The sequence below is a fragment of the Piliocolobus tephrosceles genome, chromosome 16 (genome assembly GCF_002776525.5).
Source record: "Piliocolobus tephrosceles isolate RC106 chromosome 16, ASM277652v3, whole genome shotgun sequence".
Lineage (NCBI taxonomy): Eukaryota > Metazoa > Chordata > Mammalia > Primates > Cercopithecidae > Piliocolobus > Piliocolobus tephrosceles.
This window is the reverse complement of record NC_045449.1, coordinates 72653955-72670064: the sequence shown is the minus strand read 5'-3', so window position 1 is coordinate 72670064 and position 16110 is coordinate 72653955. Positions and strand designations below refer to the sequence as shown.

General features: G+C 53.9%; 2 protein-coding genes across 2 annotated transcripts in view; both read left to right on the top strand.

Annotated features, from left to right (window-relative positions):
* The window catches only part of CEP295NL (CEP295 N-terminal like), a 44191-nt gene extending 28875 nt beyond the window's left edge, over positions 1-15316 (top strand). The window contains 4 exon segments of the mRNA XM_031934352.1: positions 13305-13373; positions 13376-14158; positions 14161-14736; positions 14739-15316. Coding sequence (XP_031790212.1) covers positions 13305-13373; positions 13376-14158; positions 14161-14736; positions 14739-15097 — 1787 coding nt within the window. The 3' untranslated portion in view covers positions 15098-15316.
* The window catches only part of TIMP2 (TIMP metallopeptidase inhibitor 2), a 71306-nt gene that overhangs the window by 18112 nt on the left and 37084 nt on the right, over positions 1-16110 (top strand). The window lies entirely within an intron of this gene.

The following is a 16110-nucleotide window of genomic DNA, read 5'->3' as shown; positions in this document are numbered from 1 at the left end:
TGGCCTTAGGCCAATGGTGAATGCCATGCCAGAGACACCATTTAGCAGCGCAGATTAATCCAGAGGATGGGACTGCCTTCTAGGGCTTGCCAAGGCAGCATCAGGAGAACCCGGGCTGGAGAGAGATGTCCTCAGTCCAGAAAAGACCTGAAGAGCACTTGGGAGTCGTGCTGGACATTCTGCAAGGGCTGTTGAAGGCCCAGCCTGCCATCCTGTTGGGCCCCATGCTATTTCCTCCTCACTAGAACCTTTCCCCTTGCTTTAGGGGGCCGTCAAGGCCACGCTGAGAGGATAAAAGATGTAGGGATCTTCTCCAAAGAAGAAGCATATAGAAGATTTTGTATCGATAGGGCCGTATTAGGGTTTCCCAGAGAAACAGAACCAACAGGCTCCATCCCGCTGTGTTAGATGGGATTTATGTGGGAATTGGCTCATGCATGTATGAAGGCTGGGAGGTCCTGTAATCTGTTGTCTGCAAGCTGGAGCAGCAGGGTCACTGGTGCTGTAATGCAAAAGCCTGAGAAGCGGGGCAGCCACTGGGATAAGTCCTAGACCCCAAAGGCCTGAGGTCCAGGAGCTCTGAGGTCCAAGGCAGAAGATGGAAGTCCCAGCTCTCTCTTTTTTTTTTTTTTTTTTTGAGATGGAGTCTTACTTTGTTGCCCAGGCTGGAGTTCAGTGGTGTGATTTCAGCTCACTGCAACCTCTGCCTCGCCGGTTCAAGTGATTCTCCTGTCTTAGCCTCCTGAGTAGCTGGGACTACAGGTATGCGCCACCAAGCCCAGGTCATTTTTGTATTTTTAGTAGAGATGGTGTTTCACCATGTTGGCCAGGCTGGTCTTGAACTCCTGACCTCAGGTGATCCACCCATCTCAGCTTCCCAAAGGGCTGGGATTACAGGCATGAGCCACCGCGCGCCCGACCTGGATGTCCCAGCTCTTGCAGAGAGAGGGTTTGCCTGCCTCTGCCTCTGCCTTTTTGTTCTGTCGGGGCTTTCTACAGATTGAATGGTGGTGCCCACCCTGGCAAGGAGGGATCTTCTTACTCAGTGCCGCGGTTCACATGCTGGTCTCTTCCCAGGACACCCTCCCGGACCCACCCAGAAATCATGTTTTCCCAGCTATCTGAGCATCCCTTAGCCCGTCAAGCTGACATAAAATTAACCCTCAAGGGCTGAGAAGATGGACTCCAAAAATGGTCGGGGGCAGGGGGGTGGCAGTGGACTGTGGTTGAGAACATACCTGCGGGGAGAATGCTTCCCGTCCCTGAGTCAGGGACCAGATGACCTTTCCAGGATCCTTCCAACCCAGGACAAACGGCTTTGTCTCAGGTTCATCTCTCCTGAGAACTCATCCCTCCCGAGATTTGGACGCCTCAGCCACATTCCTGCTGTTTACCTTCTTCTCTCAAGAAACAACACCCTGAGAATTGTTGCTTTCACTTCTTCAGACCCAAATCGTGATTCCCCAGCCACATTTCTCAGTTGTCGAATTTGTGGAGGATGCTAGAAGCTTCTAGTGAGTTGCTTACAGATGATCCAACTGGTGGCTGCTTAAAACTTATCTTGGGCTGGGTTCAGTGGCTCACACCTGTAATCCTAGCACTTTGGGAGGTTGAGGCAGGGGAATCACTTGAGGTCAGGAGTTCAAGACTAGCCTAGCCAACATGGTAAAACCCCATCTCTGCTAAATATATATATATATAAAATATATATGTGTGTGTATATATATTATATGTGTGTGTGTATATATATAAATTAGCTGGGCATGGTGGCACGCACCTGTAGTCGCAGCTACTCAGAAGGCTGAGGCACTAGAATTACCTGAACCTGGGAGGCGGAGGTTGCAGTGAGCCGAGATTGTGCCACTGTACTCTAGCCTGGGCCACAGAGCAAGACTGTCTAAAAAACAAACAAACAGAAAACATATCTTGACAATGCCAGTCATCACTTTCCCACAAACCTTAATATTCCAGGCACTCAGACTAGGTCGGAGTCCCCAACTCGAGCAGCTACTCCTGCTTCCTGGAGACCACCCCCGGCCCCGGCCAGACTCCTCCAGTGCCCCACGTTCATCCCCAGCCTGGCCCTGCCGGCTTCCTCGCCCATCCTTCCGATCACACAGTCTGTGGGGAACTAGCCCTGAAAGCGAGGCCCAGTATGTGCGGCTTCTCCTCCTGTGTGGGCAGGTGGTTGATGGGATTCTTTCTTCCCCCGCCTCCAGTGGGTTTCAGCTTAACGATGGCTGTTCAGAAGCGTGAACAGATGCTGTCCCTACAGGAGAAGGGATGGCAAGTGTTGTCAGGAACCTGACCTTGAAGTGTACCTCCTTAATGGCCTGACAGCTCAGAGAGAATGACATCCCAGGGAGGTCTCCACACTGCCATCTGGGGACAGGAAGATGTCTGCCTGGTGTGGCCACGAGCATTTGTACATTGCACTGTCCTCGTTCACCCACACCTCCTTAAACAGGCACCTTCAGATGTCCCTATGGCTCCCGGCTGCTTGAGCCAAATCTTTGTGATTGATCCCCTGACCTACACGCTTGCCCTCTGGCTCGCTCGCAGCTGTCCCTGACCTCACCCCTGCCATGATGTCACAGCTTAACAGCTCTGCTGTTCCCATGGCAACAGCCTGCTATGGGTAGCCAGCCAGGACAGAGGCCGGGCTGCAGGTGGTGGCGGGGAAGCGATTCCAGCCACCTTTGGTCAGTGGGCCCTTGAGACCACCCGGCGGGGGAGGTCAAAGCTCTCTGTGTCTGCTCCCATCTGTGGTGAGGGTGGGACTCTTTCCATGCCCAGCTGTTCAGTGAGGCTCCCAAGAGGGCCTCGGAGAGTGGGCCAAGGAGGGGCTCCAAGCCTTGTGTTCATAAGACCCGTGGCAAAGTCCTTGCACCGCAGGGCTCCCCACAGGCAGTTTGATTGGAAGGAGGGTGAGGGAAGCTGGTGGGACTGGGTTGGAGATGAATATGGTTATTGGAGGAGTTGTAGGGGGCGGTCTTCAGGAAGCAGGAACAGCTGCTGGGGTTGGGGACCCCTGACCTAGGCTGGGTGCTTGGGATCTTGAGGTTTGCAGGGAAGTGGTAATTGACGCTTCGAGGTATGTTTCATGAGCCACCAGTTGCATCAGCTGTAAGCCCCCCCACGTGGGGAGCTGGCGTCTCAGCCGGGAGTTTGGAGGTCGGTCTGCCTCAGTGTCTGTCTCTGTGAAGCTGGTCGAGGGGAGGCCTGAGCCCGAGCTTGTCCTCAGAGGCCGCCTGCCCAGCCATCTCTGCCCTGGAGAGCTGACCCAGCGCAGGGGATGAGTACACACAGATTCATGAGCTGCGGCCCCAGGATTTGGGTGAAAAAGCCTGCTGTGGCCCTAGCCGGGACTCATTCTAACGTGACCCACCCCCGCCCCAGGTGATGCTAACACGGCCAGTCCAAAACCCAGTGCAGGCCGGGTGTGGTGGCTCATGCCTGGAATCCCAGCACTTTGGGAGATTGAGGCAGGTGGATCACCTGAGGTCAGGAGTTTGAAACCAGCCTGACCAATATGGTAAAACCCTGTCTCTACTAAAAACACAAAAATTAGCTGGGTGTGGTGGCGTGTGGGTGTGATCCCAGCTACTCGGCAAGGCTGAGACAGGAGAATTGCTTGAACCCGGAAGGTGGAGGTTGCAGTGAGCTGAGATCGCACTCCAGCCTGGGCAACATAGCGAAACCAAAACCCAGTACAGTGGCTTGGGACCCCCGTCCCCTTGCCGCCACTGGAACTTAGCTAAGAGTTGGGGAGAAGAGGGTGAAAACCAAGTCTCTGGCAGCACACAGGGTGTCACGGAGGGTATTTTTAGAGGCTAGAACTCAGAGAAACGGAGTTAAAAATGTTTCTCATGTTTGTTTTATCTGGGCTTGGCTTGGATGCCTCCAATGATGGGCGTCTCACTACCTACCAAGTCAGCCCAATGATTTCAAGACAACCCTGGAGACAGCGCTTCCTGCCCCCCCTGCCAGCTTCTGCTTCTCTGTAATGTGTTCTGGGTGGTCTAGCTCAGTCGTCTGGAGACACACACAGTAAGTACCACCCCTCTTCCCCAAGCATTTCAGGTGCCTCTCGTGGTGACAAGCGCTGGCATCTCTAGATGGGTGCTGCTGTCGTTATCATCCCCATCCTGAAGAGCAAACTGAGGCACCCAGAGTGAAGCAGCTTGGCCTTGGTCACGTAGTTAGTACTGTTAAGCACCATACTCTGCCATGCTACATTTTTCTATCCTTTGCAAACACCCCTGCCCCACCTCACCTCCTTTGGGTTTTCTTCCTAGGACCTGTTTATTTCATTCTCCTCCTGAACTCCAAGCCTGCGGCCTCTTCTCCCCGTCCTTACCACCCTCCTCCTCTCCTGAGAACTGTCCAGGAAGACACACCTCTCCCTCATTCAGATTTGCTCCTTATTCTTCAACCTGTGCCTCTCCTTTAGGCCTTGAACATGTCTTGATAGGTTTATTCCTGATTATTTCATCACGGTTTTATTGATTTTGAAACTTTATCCCATGACATGATCAAATTGGCCATTTCTAGAGCACAGGCACTTCATAGCTGTTTATGGTCATTTAGCTCCACATCTGCCCATCGGTTTCTTGCGCGTGTAATCCAGCACCACGTGGCTATCTACGCTGAGCTCCGGGCATTTCCTGAGCCTTCCCAGGAGCCAGACTCCGTTCTCGGCGCTTCACACGGACCGTCTCGTCTGATGCTGTGGCATCCTGTAGGTGGGAACAGGCAGTGCCCGTGGACGTGGCGTTGTGCCTGCTGGCATCCTGGGCACCACAGTGTGCCGCTTTCCCACTGCATTCTAGCACGGCCAGGTGAGGTCTGGCCAGCTGGGCTGCACCATTCGTTTGCATGTTAGAGGCATTTCTGTTCCCGCAGGGGACAGTCACGTTGGCCCTTCTGGTGACCCAGCGTCTTTTGTCCCCTGTGCTGCTCCATACACCCCCTCTGTACCTGCAGAGTTGGATTTAGGGACCTACATGTAAGTTTTAGATGTGTTCCCATTGCCTTTTATTGTGTAAGATTCGGCCAGGTGTGCAAGCTGGTAAAACCTAGGCTAGAGTCTAACAACAATTTTCCACCTTCCCCATGGGTCATCTGTATCTGGTGTTGAATTGATAAGGTCAGGTGTGCAAGCTCAGGCGGTGGTCCTGTGGAAGAGCCCACCGCCACGTCGGACTCTACTTACTTTATTAAAAAACACATTTTTTTTTTTTTTGAAACTGAGTCTTGCTCTGTTGCCCAGGCTAGAGTATAGTGGCACAATCTTGGCTCACTGCAACCTCTGCCTCCCGGGTTCAAGCGATTCTCCTGCCGCAGCCTCCCAAGTAGCTGGGATTACAGGCATATACCACCATGCCTGACTAATTTTTTGTATTTAGTGGAAATGAGGTTTCACCATGTCAGTCAGGCTGGTCTTGAACTCCTGTCCTCAGGTGATCCGCCCATCTCAGCCTCTCAAGGTGCTGGGATTACAGACATGAGCTACCACACCCGGTCAAAAAAACACAATTTTAATACACTTGTTTGTGTGGCTGCTGTCAGACACACAGTTACGACCAGGGAGGGGAGGACACAGGAAGCTCTAAAAAGGTGACTTAAAAAACCCAAATTGCGTTCCAGGGTCACATAGTTCATGGGACTTCTGTTCTCTACATTTTAAAAGCCCTCGAGGGATTTCCTATGTTATCATTCTAAAGGCAATCCAAAGTTTCCCCCAAAGAAGGTCAAATTACATATTCTATGTAGGCTCCGTAGACAGAGAAATGTCTAACTTTCCATATGAAAGGGTAAGCTCTAATTATATGGAAATGTTCTCTCTCTGGCCGATGCCAGCTAATGGGAGCCCTTCTGTAGCTATTTTTATGTTTCAAAGACAAAGCGCTCAACTGTGTGTCCCGGGTACAGGGCTTCTGGAGAAAGGGAAGAGCATTCTCTTTGTTCCCTTGGAGGGTTGGGGTGTCCTGGGGGAGTGGGAACAAGGCCTGGGCTGGGGACGTGGATAGGATGGGGAAGGGGGTGTGTCCACGTCACGAGGAACCCGCGTGAGCACGGTCCAGGCGCCTGCTGGGTGTGGGGCGTTGGGGGATGGCCAGGAGCCCTGCCAGCCCTGTCTGGTGTGTGGCACTCCAGGCTGGGGTGTGTCCCAGGGGAGTCAGGGTGAGCTGCTTGACCGTTCTCAGGCCTCTAGGCCCAGAGAGTACCAGGCTTTGGCAGGGCAGCTGGTGAACTGGCCGCATTCCTGGGCCCCTCCCGCAGGGGCTGGGACAGGATCTGTCAGGGGCGAGGCCCAGGAATCTACCCCTTCACTAGTAGCTCAGCTGATTGTGACGCACGTGGCTGCGGGTTGCACTGAGACTTGCTGGTGTGGACAGCAGGGAATCACACGGGGGCTGCTGAAATGTAACCAGGCCGCTCAGACAGCGCTGGGCCGCAGGGCAGGAGAGGACGGGGTACAGGCCTGGGGGTCGGGGCAGAGAGGCTGACTGGGGAGGCTTTTAAGGGCCTCAGGTGAGAGAGGATCAGGGCTGAGCTGCTTGCTGGCAGGGGAGGAAGGCAGAGCAAGATGCAGCATCCTGGAAAAGATGGTTTGCCAGGGCCACAGTGCTCCAAGTGTGGTCCCACAGACAGCACAGACAGCAGCGTCAGCATCCCTGGGAGCGCTTTAGAGATGCAGAGTCTGGCGGGGCACAGGGGCTCATGCCTGGAATCCCAGTACTTTGGGAGGCCAAGTGGGCGGATCACTTGAGGTCAGGAGTTTGAGACCAGCCTGGCCAGCATGGTGAAACCCCATCTCTACTAAAAATACAAAAATTAGCCAGGCATGGTGGCACGTGCCTGTAATCCCAGCTACTCGGGAGGCTGAGACAAGAGAACTGCATGAACCCGGGAGGTGGAGGTTGCAGTGAGCTGAGATTGCACCACTGCACTCCAGCCTGGGCAACAGAGCAAGACTCTGTCTCAAAAAAAAAAAAAAAAGAAGAAGAAGAAGAAGAAGAAGAAATGCAGAGTCTTGGGCCCAGACTATTGAATCAGAGCCTGACTTTTAACAAGATTCAAGCAGCACCATGGCCGGGTCTCAGCCTTCTGCGCATGTTGACAAATCAGGTACTTGAGCAGAAAGATGGGGATGGTCAACGTGATGAACTCAGATGCACCAACCATGGTGTCCTGGGTCAATGCACACAGAATGCACGCAGGCCCCTTGCAGGCCTTCCCACCCATCAGAAGCTCAGTACACCTGCCAGCGTCACAGGAGGGCCAGGGAGGTCACAGGTCATGGGAGGCCAAGCACAGTCTGAGCAGAGTCTCCTTGTGCTGTGGAAGTGGTTTCCAGTTCTGACCTCCCTGGGCGGCAGGCTAGGAGACTGGATCGGGGGCCTGTCTGCTCAGCCTGGAATCCCTGCTGCCCTGATGACGAGCTGTGTGGCCTTAGGCAAGTTACTTAACCTCTCTGAGTCTCAATCAGATTGTGTCCCTGTCAGATTGTGCAGAGAGGAACAGGCCTCACCTCCTATGGTGAGGTGGTGCGATGGCGAGCGATGTGTGTGAAATGCCGGAAGAGTACGAAACCCTGTGGGTCTGCGTGTTGATCAGCGTGATGTCTGGATTCAAACCCAGCTCCTCCGTGTAAGCTGGGAACGTTATTCAGCCACTCTAAGCTTTTCTTTCTTTTTGTGGGCTCAGGGGAAAGCAAGGAGAGCGGGGGGTGGCAGGGACAAGGTTTCATCCGATGGTGTCATGGGGGAAGTCAATTCCTGAATGATGGAGCTGGCTGTGAGTTTCTGGAGTTTATCCCAAAGATCTCTGCCCCGATGTTTGAAGGTTGTACCCATTTCCGTGTCTCCAGGAAAACCGACACAGCAGCCCCATTGGCTCCTGTTTTCACACTCACGCCCCAGATCATTTTGTGGTGACTCTAGCCAAGAGTTTGGCCTGTGTCGTGTCTGTTACAGGCCGAGGTGGGAAGAAAAGGTCGTCCTTGCGTCTGGAGGGGCCAGTTCATGCCTTGAGGAGGAGAGAGGCACTCTGAGTCCTGCCATTGTCCTCAGGGACGGCCAGGCTTGCCGTTGTCCCCTGTGTCTGTTGGGGGACCTTCTCCTGGGGATGCGATATCTGCGTTGATTTTGGGGTGTCCAAGTGTACCAGGCTAGTATCCCATTGAGAGTCACCCACCATGGGTGGATTCACCCATTCCCGTCATGGTGCCTGGGGCTCCAGCAGCCTCACCACAACACAGCCTGGTAGTTGGAGGGCCTGAGCCTTTGTCATGACTGCCCCTGCTTAGCCGCAGGACTGCGCACCTGTCGGGGACTGGGGTGGGCAGGCCACTCTCTCACAGGCCCACCCCAAGGCTCCAGATGGGCACGTGCATTGTTCAAACGCCGTCACACCCTGGGGGTGTGAGGGGGCAGCGTGAGGCAGACGAGGGAGGCGGAGGTCTCACAGTGAACCACAGGACCTGCTATCCTGCAGCCGGGACGCAGGCCTGTCTGACCGTGGAGCCCCCATTCTGGGGGCCTCACACTCCCTACGACGGTGATGCTCATCCCCCACTCTGCCCTGATGTCACAGGAGTGCACGGCAGGCCTGGAGTCACCTTCGGAGGGGGGTGAGAAGGCCAGCGGGGCGCAGGGGGTGCTGCCTGTGGGCCCTGGCACTTCCACGCTGCCTGGGTGGAGGGTCCCTGGGTGAGGACCGCCTGGGCTGAAAAGCTGTCTGGGCAGCCGCCCAGGGAAAGGTGAGCTGCTTGGACGTCCTTCTCAAGCTGTAGGCCAGAGGTTGCCTGACTTTGGTGAGAATCACTGGGAATCTGGCGGCTGAGCACATTTCTGGGCCCAGGCGCTGGGATCGGATCGGTCTGGGGTGGAGCTGCCATGGACTGGCTCCTGCAGAGAGCAAGAGAGGAGAATGGGCCCAGTGTCCACCCCGCTCTGTGGGAGGTGCCCATCCGGAGGCCAGATTGGTGTCCACTCGCCTTCCTGTCTGCTACTCCGAGCGCGGCTTCTGTGGAGCGGGGAGCTGAGGTTTCCCCGAGTGGTTGAAGGCAGCCAGCGGAAGGCAGGCTTGTCAGCTCTGGGGGGCAGAACCTGAGGGCAGTGGGGGAGTAGAAAACACCAAAGCAGCCCAAGATGCTCAGAACACTTGGAGGATGTGGAGGACAGAGGCGTACCAGGACCCCTGCCCCTTCCAGAATATTCTAAGCAACCAAAGAGGGCAGGTGCCTCTGGGAGGGGAGCTGTAGCGAGGGCCCTGATTGGAACCATGGCTCTCTTCCTTGGCAAGTGTCCTGCCAAGGGCACCCGACGTCCTGTCTGGCAGGGCTGGAGAGACTCTGGGCTGCCTGGAGATCAGGCCAGGCATCACAGGCAGAGGCAGGTGTCCCAGCAGGCTGTGTAGCAGGTGAACAGCTGTTTCTCCTTGATCATCTTGGGCTCAACTAACACTCAGTTGCCTTCCCTGCCAGCGCCTGCGCGAGTCCACGTGAGACCCTGCCCTCTGCCTCAAGTTAGTGAGTGGGGAGGGTCTCAGAGGGGAGAGCAAGGAGAGCTGGGGCAGCAGGGACCAGGTTGCATCTGATGGTGTCAGAGTGGGGATCAATTCCTGAATGATGGAGCTGGCTGCAGTTTTCTGGACTTATCCCAAAGATCTCTGCCCAGATGTGTGAAGTTTTTACCCGTTTGCGTGTCTCCAGGAAAACTGACGTTGCTTCATTAGGATGCCTGTGCCAGTGGGGCTGGCACAGGGTGCACTGAGGCATTGAATGGGCTGGGGGCACTTCCAGAGCAGGGGACACTTGTCCAGGTTTTGCTAGTTGTTGTTGGTTGACAAGGGGTGTGAGCCAACGGCTCTTGGCACAGAAATAGACTGTGAAGCTGGGGGCCTCCAGGCGCCTTCCGAGACACAGAGGGACAGTCACCTGCCCCGACCTCACTCCACCTAATTGGACATCCCCATGGCCGTTCCTGGTGGTCTTTGGTGTCTGAGGCCGGCTCCTCCATGTGAGCTGGGAAAGTTATTCAACCTCTCCAAGTTTTGGTTTCTTTTCGTGGACTCAGGCCTTCTCTTGCTTATAGACCTAGGAGTGGAATCTGTGGGTCATAGGGTAAGTCTGTGTTTCCCTTTTTAAGAAACTGCCAGACTGTTTTCCAAAGTGGCTGCACCATTTTCCATTCCCACCAGCAGTGTGCACAGGGTTCCAATTCCTCCCCCTCCTTCCTCACCCACAGTTGCTGTTGTCTGTCTTTTTGACGATCGCCGTCGGAGTGGATGTGAGGTGGCAGGACACTGCAGGGTCAGCGTGCGTTTCCCTAAAGACCGCTGCCGTTGAACATCTTTTATGTGCTGTATTAGCCATATATCTGTGTTCTTTGGTGAAATATCTATTTAAATCTGTTGCTGATTTTTATTTTTATTTATTTTTGAGACAGAGTCTCACTCTGTCGTCCAGGCTGGAGTGCAGTGGTGCGATCTCAGCTCGTTGCAACCTCTACCTCCCGGATTCAAGCAATTCTCCTGCCTTAGCTTCCCGAGTAGCTGGGATTATAGGTGCATGCCACCACACCTGGCTAGTTTTTGTATTTTTAGTAGAGACGGGGTTTCACCGTGTTGGTTAGGCTGGTTTCGAACTCCTGACCTCAAGTGATCCACCTGCCTCAGCCTCCCAGTGTGCTGGGATTACAGGTGTGAGCTGCCACACCTGGCCTTCTTTGGCTGATTTTCAAATGGGATTATTTGCCATCTTACTGGGTAGTAAGAGTTGTTTGTATGTTCTGGATTCAAGTCTTCTGTTGGATATATGATTTGCAAGTATTTCCTTCCAGTCTGTACTCTGTATTTTCACTTCACTTTCGGTATCTTTTGAAGCACAAAGGTTTTAATTTTTTATTTTTATTTTTTATTTGGATGATGTTCAGCTTATCAGTTTCTTCTTTTATTGGTTGGGCTTTTGGTCTTGTATCTAAGGAATCTTTGCCTAACTCAAGGTCATGAATATACATCTACGTTTTCTTCTAAGCGTTTATAGTTGTAGATGTTACATGAAGGCTGTAATCCATTGTGAGTTACTTTTTGTATATAGGGTGAGATAAGGCTGTGAATTCCCATTTTTTGCCTGTGGATATCCAACTGTGCCAGCATCATTTGTTGAAAAACAAAAACCCATTCTTTCTCCGCATTAAATTGCCGTGGCACCTGTGTCAAAAATCTCAACCATTGCATTTAAGGGCCCAGCTTTCTCTCTCCCTCGCTCTCTTGATCATCATGGTGGTTAGCAGACTGGCTCAATATCGTATTAACCACTATTCTAAATGTGTGATCTGATTTACCAAGAGGTGCAAGGACCTCCCACTAGAAGATTTAAGTCAAAGCCAGCTGCAGTGTGACCACCTGAGGTTGGTCAAAGGTGCTGGGGTTCGTCCGAGCAGCAGAGGGCCTGTCTCTGCCACTTACCAGCTGTGTGATCTGGGTTAAGCATCTTCATCGCTGCCTGCCTCAGTTTCCCTGTCTGTAAACCGGGGGTGGGGGGTAGGAGCTTCGTGTCTCAAAGGATTACTGTAAAAAAGATGAACAGATACATGGCAAGTGCTCAGAGGGGAGCCTGCACGGCTAATGTTAGCTGTAATACAGATGCAGTATTTTCTGACTCCTGCAACTATATTTGACTCCAAATGCTTAGCCTGGTTCCACATAGACTAAGATGAAAGAAGGGAAGGGGCAGTAGAGGGGGACTCCATATCGACTGTGACTGTCCCTTAGCCGTTCCTGCAGCTCACAGATCTGGCTGTTTCTGGCATCACCTGCCTGTAGCAACAGACAAAAATCCCATACTCTTTATGTAAATCTTCCTCCTTTCCTAGGAAGGCCTGACAAAGCATGGGTCCCTTCCTGATGCCAAAGAGAACTGGAAGAGTCCTTCTCTGATCATTATAAAAGGAAAGAGCTGGGAATCATGAAAACAGAGCTAACACCAGTTTATCCTCCTCTCTGTTTGATTTCTACTGGATTTAAGTATCAGACATGCATGCACACATACCTGCATGCCCCACACGGACACATACACACACACTGACATGCACAATACACATACCTGCACACCCCCCTGTACACACAGTTGTGCAGACATGATCACAGAAACAGATGTGCATATGCACACACCCCTGCACACACACCTTTGCATACACACCCCTACGTACACATGCACACACATCCCTGCACACCCCTGCACGCACACACTTCTACACACACATCCCTGCACACACACCCCTGCACACACATGCATGGAGACACACCCCTGCACACACACCCCTGCACACACATCCTTGCACACCCCTGCACACACACATTTCTACACACACACATGCGCACGTACACACACCCCTGCACACACATGCACACACGCATGCACACATCCCTGCACACACAACCCTGCACACACACCCCTGTACATAACATGCACACACACCGCTGCACACACACCCCTGCACACACGCGATCCTCCACACACACACTCCTACACACCCCTGCACACGCACACTTCCACACACACCCCTGCACACACACCCCTGCACACACACGCATGCACACACACGCATGCACACACACACCCCTGCACATGCATTCACACACGTGCACACACATGCACACACACTCCTGCACACACACGCAGCCCTGCACTCACACATGCTTGGCAGGCTCCTCCCTCCTCCGTCTCTTCCTCCTTTCCTTTACGAGCAGTTCTCCCTCCAGAGGCCCAGACTTCCTCTTTTACATTCACCTGCTCTTCTGAATATTTGTTTCCAAGGGCTGCCCTTTGCACCCCTTCATCCCTACCTGCATCCTAACACTTGCCCCTTAGGGTGGGATTCTCAGTCTTGGCACTACTGACATCTCTGGCTGGGTTATTCGCTGTCTTGGGCAGCCCTCCTGTGCAGTGTAGGGTATTTAGCAGCCTCCCTCGCCTGCACTCAACTGCAGGCCAGGAGCACCTCCTCCCCGCATTTGTGACAATAGAAAATGTCTCCAGACATTGCCGATGTCCCCTGGGAAACAAAACCACACTCTGTTCAGAACAGCTGCCCTGCAGGCTCTTGTCAAAAGTGTGCAGGACAGAAATTGGGAGGCTGAGAGTGGGCCCTGGCGGGCATGGGTCGGAAGAACTTGGAGGGGCACATTTTGCAGCCTGTCCCCACAGTGAGAATCCCACGTGCTTGTCTTCAGGGCTTTGCTCACTCTCCTGGGAGCTCCGGAACGCTGCACTTGTGCTCCCTTCCTCGTAGGTTTGCTGTGCAACGGTCGTGGCTTCTGTGGCTCCTCAGACCCGGGGGCGCCCCTTGAACCCTCCACTCTTGCTCCAAGCACCTTCCCTGGGAAGCTGCGTCTGCCGGGTTCGCAGACAGGAACAGAAACGTGGACGGAGCCACGTGGCTGAGCCTCTGTCCTGAGAGCGAAGCCCTGCTTTGGACAAAAAAGCACAAATTGCTACAAGCCCGGGGCACAGGCGATCTTGCTCTGCAGAGAAGAGCGGATGCCAGGCTGTGGAAAAGCTACCAGCTCCAGCGCTTGGCTGAGGAGTTGAGGAGAGGGTGTCGGGAGGCGCGGTACCTGCACGTCAGAGGCCTGGACCGACTGCAGTCAGCGCGTCTGTTAGGCTGGGGAGGAGGATGGGCCAGGGAAAATGAGCCTGACTCAGAGGGGCCCGTCCAGCGGAGATCAGCCAGGCCCCCAAGGGCCAAGGAGAAGCATAGAGCAGCCCCTAGCAAAGAGAGGAGTTGCAGGGAGGAGTCGGGCCAGCAACACCCCAGGCCCTCCAGGCCCCGGAAGACAGCAGCGAGCCCAGAGAAACCACAGACTACAAAAGCCATGGGTCAGACGATTTCTCACCTGGCCCAGCCTGAGAAGAGAAAGGGAAGGCGAGAACCTTCGACCAAGTCCGGGGGTGGCCGCGGTGCCATCCGCCCTCGGAGGAGCAGAGGGGCGGACCTAGAAAGGCCAGACCCACTCGTGGCTGCTGTGGGAGGAATCAGGCATGTGGAGGGAAAAGAGAAAGGAACAGCTCGGGCGGGGAGGAGGCCACTGGGACAGGGGGCAGTTTGCTTTGTTCCAGCCCTGACCAGTCGCTCTCGGGGACAGAGTCCAGGGGGAAGCTGAGAGACCTCGGGCAGCTGTGGCCAGCTGGTTCCAGCCACAGAAGGGAAGCTGTGTCCCCAGCATCTCAGTGCACGCTCCGGGAGAAGAACAAGTGGCAGAAAGAGCTGGAGTTGGCCTTTGAAGAGTTGTTTGATATAAACAGAAAGCTGAAAAAACACCTGCGCTTGTACCTGGCACTGAAGCCCAGGACGGACCAGCACCCCGGGGAAGAGCATGCCTTCTCAGAGATGCGAGAATGTGGCGCTGGGACCCCAAGAGGGAAGAAAACGGCAGACGTAGAGATGCTGCCCGCCGGGGAACCCAGGAGCCTAGCAGAGGAGGCGGAGCAGCAGGCAGCGTCCAAGACCAACTTGAAAACGTTAATGGGCAAGGTCAAGCCCACGTTCAGAAATGAAAGTCGAACATTGTCTCCTGAGGCAGGTGTATTTATCAGTGGAGGGGACTCATTATTGTATAGCACTGAATCTGAACAAGAGACCCCCAAACTGGGCACGCTGGCAGAGGGCTCCCTTCAGCTCCACCTTCAAGACCAGACAGACAGAGCGGGTTCAACGGCATCCAGGCAAGGCAGAAAGCAGAGATGGAGCAGAGAAGACAAAAGCAACTGGAATCACTTGAACGAACGGAACACCCAGACATGAGCTTGGAAATCCACTACAAGGCTGAGTTAGAAAAAGAGAGGAGGGAGCAAAGAAGGGCTCGACTGGCACAGCTGAGGTCCTCCTCCACAAGAGCCCGGGAAAGGGAGAGAGGATCTGAGCTCAGCACCACTTCCCCATCGGGCACCAGCCTCGCCGACAACGACTGGCACAGTCAGATGATCCGAGACCAGCAGCAGCAGATTTTAGAGCAAAACAAGTTGCACAAGCAGTTTCTTGAAGAAGCCAGGAAACGCTTGCAAGAGTTCCAGAACATATGCTAAACGCGAGAGCCCCACCCGGGGTAAATACATCATTGATAATGGTGATGCCAGAACTGATACCCGAGCCTCTAAGATCTGTGTTTGCGTCATTGCCTCAGAGACTATTAGGCCTCTTTAAAATGGGCAATCTGGGGCCGGTGCAGTGGCTCATGCCTGTAATTCCAGCAGTTTGGGAGGCTGAAGTGGGCTGATCACCTGAGGTCAGGAGTTCTAGACCAGTCTGGCCAACATGGCGAAATCCCGTCTCTACTAAAAATAAAAAATTAGCCGAGCATGGTGGCATGTGCCTATAATCCGAGCTACTCAGGAAGCTGAGGCAGGAGAATCACTTGAACTCAGGAGGCAGAGGTTGCAGTGAGTCGAGATTGCACCACTGCACTCCAGCCTGGGTTACAGAGTGAGACTCGTCTCAAAAAAAAAGAAAAAAAAAATGACAATCTGTCATACCGTCCTCCAGGACACACTCCCTCATACGGAGTCCTTCCCTAATCTTTCCTTTATTGATTGACTGATTGAGATGGAGTCTCACGCTGTTGCCCAGGCTGGAATGCTGTAGTACAGTCTCGGCTCACTACCCCTGCCTCCTGGGCTCAAGCGATTCACCTGCCTCAGCTTCCTGAGTAGCTGGGATTACAGGTGCCTGCCACCACGCCTGGCTAATTTTTTGTGTTTTTAGTAGACACGGGGTTTCACCACGTTGGCCAGGCTGGTCCTGAACTCCTGATCTTGTGATCCGCCTGCCTTGGCCTCCCAAAGCGCTGGGATTACAGACTTGAGCCACCGCGCCCGGCCTAGTCTTGCCTTTAAAACGAAGTCCCATTTGGGAAACCACCTATATACAAAAATAGGAACCTGTGTGGGTTTCAGTGGGTGTGTCTAGCCCGTGTACTGCGGATGCGTCTCCCAGAGCTGATCATGCCACTGCACTCCGGCCTGGGTGACAGTCTGTTTTCAGGGGCCACAGGCACAGATGGAGATTCCAGGTCATTTAAGCCCTTCAGATGTTTTAGCCA